The sequence below is a fragment of the Chrysochloris asiatica genome, unplaced genomic scaffold, assembly GCF_000296735.1.
Source record: "Chrysochloris asiatica unplaced genomic scaffold, ChrAsi1.0 scaffold00052, whole genome shotgun sequence".
Lineage (NCBI taxonomy): Eukaryota > Metazoa > Chordata > Mammalia > Afrosoricida > Chrysochloridae > Chrysochloris > Chrysochloris asiatica.
Window position 1 is genome coordinate 17,857,249 of NW_006408570.1, and position 6,442 is coordinate 17,863,690.

At 40.0% G+C, this 6,442-nt stretch overlaps 1 protein-coding gene across 1 annotated transcript in view; it reads left to right on the forward strand.

The window, feature by feature from the left end:
- The first annotated feature begins 1,403 nt into the window (after positions 1–1,403).
- Positions 1,404–6,442, forward strand: part of CCT4 (chaperonin containing TCP1, subunit 4 (delta)) — a 39,142-nt gene continuing 34,103 nt past the window's right edge. The window contains exons 1-3 of the mRNA XM_006863004.1: positions 1,404–1,530; positions 4,949–5,001; positions 5,861–5,950. Of these exons, the coding sequence (XP_006863066.1) occupies positions 1,404–1,530; positions 4,949–5,001; positions 5,861–5,950 (270 nt within the window). The remainder of the gene's footprint in view (positions 1,531–4,948; positions 5,002–5,860; positions 5,951–6,442) is intronic.

A 6,442-nucleotide genomic window follows, 5' to 3' on the forward strand; every position in this document is an offset into this window, starting at 1 on the left:
GAGGAAGTTGCTCAACAAGATGGATTGACACAGCGGCAGCCAACAATGCGCTTCAGCATAACAACAATTGTGAGAATGGTGCAGGACGGGGCAGTGTTTCCTGTTGGTGTGCATAGAGATGCTATGAGTCAGAATCTACTCCACAGCAAATAGCATTTGCAGACAACCCAGTGTTTTATGGATACTCAATAACTGTATGTAAACACATATTGAATGAACCTTCCCTACATAAACTTCCATTCACTGTGCAGAAGGCAATACAGTACTTGAACTGGAGTCCAACAATTATGTCCATGAAATCTGAAGTCAGAACTATTGAAATACTGCTTCTAATTTACTTACTGGTTTACCTTGAGCTCAATTCCCTCTCTGCGCTTTGGTTTCCTCATATGCTAAAGACAATGGCACATATTTCACAAATTTGTGTGGATTAAATAGGATAAAACATGCAAAGGACTTAAGCACTGTGTCTAGCACATACTTGTACTGAATAATCGATCATTGTTATGATGTTATGCCTGTGATCCCTAAGAGCCAGGGACTATGTTGTTGTTAGCTGCTGTCCAGTCGGTTCTGATTCATATATCAACTCTGTGTAGGGCTTCTGAGGAGCAGCTAGCTGGTGGGTTTGAATTATAGGCTTTGTAGTTCGCAGTCCAGTGCTTATCCTACAGCACCACAGCAGGAACTCAGTGGTTATATTATGTAAAAGAAAACAGTGTAAAACGATGAGGCTCTTCCAACTAGACATATAGATTTTGCAGGCAGTCAAACAGCCCTATTAACTGTTAAGATTCTCTTTTATTTTACCAGCATATTTAAACCTGTAATTACCACTCAGTATCAAACAATATGAAACAACCAAGCCCAACATTTAAAGCAAAGGAAAGCACCCAATCAACCCAATCTCTCTTCCGACTCCCTTTCAAAATGAATAAAACTCAGGTCAACAAGGCACAGTAAACGCGGGAACAGTTACGCCCACGGTCATACTCAACAACGTCGCTAGGTGCTGCCCGAGTTAACCGAGGGGACCTCAAAGCAGAGGAAGCTGTAGGCGGACATGTGGAGGTCTCCAACACCTGCCTTTAAAATCATGGGTTATCATTTCTGCCTTTCATTAGGCCTCCCAATAGCACCCCCAGTTCCCAGTGTCCAGAACTAACACCTTCTCCCCGTGCCAACAAGTTAGGCGCTCCCAGCGCAAAGCACTTGGCCCGGCGTGTGGCGGACAGCTTCTGACGTCATGCCTGTGCCGCGCTGCTAGGCAGGCCCCCACCTACGCCGGCTCCGTTTTCTGGAAGATTCGTGAAGGCAGTGGATATAGTCCGTTACTCCGCGGCTGTGCGGAATCCCTGTCCATCCATCCTTTGTGACTCTGCACAGACCCAGCCGAGGTTGCCATGCCAGAGAACGTAGCCCACCGGAGCGGGGCGCCTGCCGGGTTTGCCGGTGGCCGCGGAAAAGGCGCTTATCAGGACCGCGACAAGCCGGCCCAGATCCGCTTCAGCAACATTTCTGCAGCCAAAGGTACCGCTCCTGGGACCTGACCCTCGGCCCCGCTAATTCTTACTTTGATTTGGAGTGGACATGGCCTATTTTCTGTTTCTTGAAGAGATCCCTTCTTGTTCTGTTAGTAGAAGTCCCTAGGAACGCTTTTTCTTTCTGTTTCCTCCTAATAATTCCCTACCCTGAGAATGGAGGGCCTTTGGACCTGCTCTGTTTTAGGTCTTAGTATTTGATTTATCATCCTGTGTGTGCTTTATCACACTAAGACAGAGAAGCAGGTCTTAAGACAAAATGCCGAGACCTACGTGCAACGGTTCCTCGGGTTTTGGCACTGAGATGTCCTTTATTATGCATTTTGGATTCGCTGGCTGAATGTTGTGTGCACAACGGTTTCCAGGTTTCCTCTTTTTAAAAACACGATTTAAATACACTTTCCGTGACTTAAACTGTTAGGAATTGGAGTAAATTCTCCGCATCTTAATTGGGCGGTGCCCATCGAGCTTGAAGGAGCTCTGGTAGCGTAGAGTTTACGAATCAGGCTGTGAACCACACAGGTCAGCAGTTCTAAACTACCAGCTGTTCCGCGGGAGAAAGATGAGGCTTTCTGTTCCCTTAAAGATTTACAGCCTCGGAAACCCTGTGCAGGGTCCCTGTGGGTCGGAACCGACTCCTCCTGGAGGAAGGGAAATCGAGCGAGTCTTGCTGATCGTGTTAAGACCTGAATTTCAGTTATTTGGTTGTCCAATCTCTGGATCAAGGTTACTTCACCCATAAAATTGAGGTGGACAATGTTTGCTTGTTAGGATTCTGAATATTTGAAGTCGAGCTGAGATGGGAGGAAGAAAAAGTGAGAACAGAGATTTAGTGTGGCCACGATGCGTATTGAGGACAGTACTTGTTATTTCTATGGGGTTGGAGAATAAGGTGCATGAAAAAGTGAGAGAGATGACTGGAAAGGTAAGTTGGAGCCCGATTTTGAAGGCCCGGGTGTCCTCGAAAGTATTTCGGCTTGATCTCCCCCAGCTTCAGATCATTCTTAAGTTTAAGGAGGTAATAGCCAACTTGTAGGGTTGCTGTGAGGATTAAGTGAGTTTTAAATACATAAAGAACTATGGGTGGTGCATGTTAAGTGCTGGACTCCTAACTTAAAGATTGGTGGCTCAAGTCCTTCCAGAGATTCCTTGGAAATTATGGCAGGTGATCTGCTTCCGAAAAATCTCACATTTGAAAAACTTAGAGTAGTTTTACTCTGCATACCTGGAGATGGAATCTATGCAAGAGCAAGTCTAAGTAAGGGCAACTGACAAAATCAGAATATAAAGTACAGCCTCCTGAGCACTTGTGCTCTTAAGCCCATGTGTCTGGGAACATAGTGATGCTTAAGAAAGAAAAAGTGACACAGTAGGAGGAAGGAGAGTGTAAGATGAGAAGTTCCAATTTGGGCAAAATAAATTGGAGACGTCAGTGACCAGGTGGATAGATTAAAAAGTAAGATTGGACTTACTAGAATCTCTGAAAGCAACAGTACACCGAGAGTTCAAGCAGACAAGGGAGGTCAGAGTCAAATGCCAACCATAATACTAGTTTTCAGGTCAGACAAAGCCCTACAGAGTTCCTGCTGGGTGCAGTTTAGGGAGTCAGGTTTTGTTTTGTTTTGTTTTTTCAGTGTTATTTTTTGCAAAAGTAAGGATAATGCATCATTAAGTGCTTTCAAGTCAGTTCTGACTCATATATTTCTGAGGCTGTGAATATTTGAAGGAGCAGAGAGGCTGGTGGGCTCAAACTCCTCAACTAATTAACTGTCTCTAACATTTTACAATTAACAACAATAGTTGAAAACTCTACTATCCATAATGATATAGGAATGGTAGTAATGAATGCCAAAGTGCTAGGTGAGAGTAACACTAGCTATTAACTGGTAGTAATTGAGTCCTGATATAGTGCTGTGGGTTAATGCGCTGGACTTCAATTTAGTTTGGACCGCAAGGTCGGCGGTTCAAGCTCACCAGCTGCTCCTAGGGTTGTAACCTACTCAACAGCACTTAACAACAACAGTGAATGCCAAGGTGCTAGATGAGAGTAACACTGGCTATTAGGGTTGTTTATCAACCTGGCTGGCCGTGATTCTCAGTGGTTTGTTTGGCAGTTATGTAAAGATGCAGTCATCTTCTATTTTCACATAACTCCACTTTTCACTTAATAACCTGATCTTTGGCTCCACTTTTCACTTAATAACCTGATCTTTGGAACCTAACCATGTCAATAAGTGTGGGGTGAGTATTATACCATTTGTCAGTGATATAAAACACAAACACAGAAAGTCAGTGTGTGCCCTAGAATCTTCACATTGCAAGCAAGAGCTTTGGACACTTTTCAAGTGAATTGGTCAGCTTATAGCGTTACGGCCATGCAGATCTATAAAACTTGATTGAAAGTATATGGACTGGATAATTAGGAATAGCAGCCCATTGTTAAGACATAATTATATAAACTATAGTGATGAGATTGTACCAAACAATTTCTCTTAAAAGCACTATGTATTATTCATACAATTTAGGGGAAATTATTATGCTGGTTGAAATATTTAAAAAGGCACTCTCTGCCATATGTGTATGAACTGAGATGGTATGTGAAAAAAAGGAAATTTAATTGATTGCCCTGGACTTAAAAAAGGGATTATCCATCAGTTTCTCTTGGGAAATAATTGTAAGTGTATTGATAAAACACATATTCTCATGGATAAGTAATAGATATTTGATGATGTATTGATGACTAAAATCTGTGATTCAAGAAGATTGGATTTTAGATTTATTGTGTTTGTCAAAGGGTGTTTTGTTTGACAGCATTTCCATGGTTTGTTTGCTCTGTTGAAAGTTTTAATTTTAATTGTGGGCCTTCTGTACATCATAGTGAACAGAACAAAAGTTTTTGCCCTCAGAGATTACATTCTAGTTGGAGGAGATAGAGGATAAACAAATGAGTGAATTTTATAGAATGTTAAGTATTTTAGGAAGATACCGTAACTCCTCAAATTTTGTTTTACTACAGGTAGAGCTCTGGTAGTGTAGTAGTTAAGGGTTGGGCTGCTAATCTCAAGGTCCACAGTTTGTAACTACCAGCGGTTCTGTGGGAGAAAAATAAGGCTTACGGCTTCCTAAAGATTTACAGCCTTGGAAAACCTATACATAGTTGCTACATCACCACCACTGTAGATAGAGCACAACTATAAAGTTGAGTGAGTTTTAACAAAAAGTTTTAACTCAGTATAAATTGAAAAGAAGTAAACTGATTATAATCTGTTTCCAGTAGATATTAGACAGTTTTTATTAAGTGGACATAGTCACTATTGAACCATATTCTAATAAGTCCAAAATCATCATGAGAGGAGAAATACTCTAAAGAGTCTTGATTTTGTTTTCTTTCCTTCTTATGTTTACAGCTGTTGCTGATGCTATTAGAACAAGCCTTGGACCAAAAGGAATGGATAAAATGGTAAATTAAAAAAAATTTTTAAATGGAATCACTCAGTACTTCCTAAATACTACCTAAGTACTACCTAAGTACTGCTCTTTGCATTACAAGATCCTGATGGAGGAGTGAGAGATACTTTTGTGGTGGGCAGGGCTTACCTATAATTCATAGTTTAATACTTTTAAAAACAATGAGAATGTATATAGAAAAGAAAAACAATTATCTGCTAGTTGGACATGGACAGTGCAGTAAAGTTAGGTGTAAGGGCTTGAGTTTTGCATTCCTTGTTAATGAACACAACTCTGTGACATGCTGGTATATGAGATATAAAACTACTTCTAGCTTGCTTGATTGATTACCAGCATGAAACAGGTGCATTCCAGTACCTTGTTAGTCGTATACCGTCAAATTCTGTTTTGGCACCTAACACAAAAGATAACAAAGCAATATGGAGGATTGAAAAATAACTAGATCGTTATTCCCTCTGGCTGATGTAAAATCTATTTCTGCCAGTCATGCTACTAACAGATTCTTATGCTGACTGTAAAAACACATTAAGAATTTTGTTCACATGGCATTGTGCTGTTCCTTTGGAAATCCATGGGAGAAATTAGGCTTCTAATTAGTATTACGAAACCAGAAAAAGTGGTTATTTATCTAACACTGTCATTGATTGTCACAACAGATTCCTGTACTTTTAAATACCTGCAACAGAGTCAGACATTCTGTTTGTAAATTGGACTGCTAAATGACTATGTAAAGAGACTTGGAAATTAAATATTGTGCAAACATAAGTTCTTTATTAACTATATTAGAGTTTTTTGGATTGAAAAAACCCAAAACTTTAAAAATATAACTTACAAGAAACAAAACTTTCCAGATTCAAGATGGAAAAGGTGACGTGACTATTACAAATGATGGTGCCACCATTCTAAAACAAATGCAAGTGTTACATCCAGCAGCCAGAATGGTAAGTATAATTTTGTTATTGTTAAGAGCCTTAGAGTTGGTTCCAACCCATAGCGACCCTGTATAGGGTTTCCTAGGAGCAGCTATTGAGCTTGAACCGCTAACCTTATGGTTCAGATTGACTTTGCAGTCCAGCACATTAACCCACAGTACCATACCATAGTTTTAGGTAAGATTTTTTAAAAAAGTATTTTGTGATTATTTGGTAAGCAAGTAATTTTTTTATGTGACATTTTTTTTTCCTGTAAAATAGCAGAGATATTTTTAGAATGCATTGTGTGAGTATCGATGTGCTCTTCCATGTGGAGTAACAACTATGAACCAACTTGTTCCCTGGAAGGTTTTTTTTGTTGTTGTTGTTTTGTTTTTAATGGGAATCATTTATTTTTATGTTTTCATTTTTGTTTAAGAAAGAACAGACTTTTTTTAAAAAAATTGTGAATTGCGTAGTGGTTACGAATCGGGCTGCGAACCTTAAGGTCAGCGGTTTGAA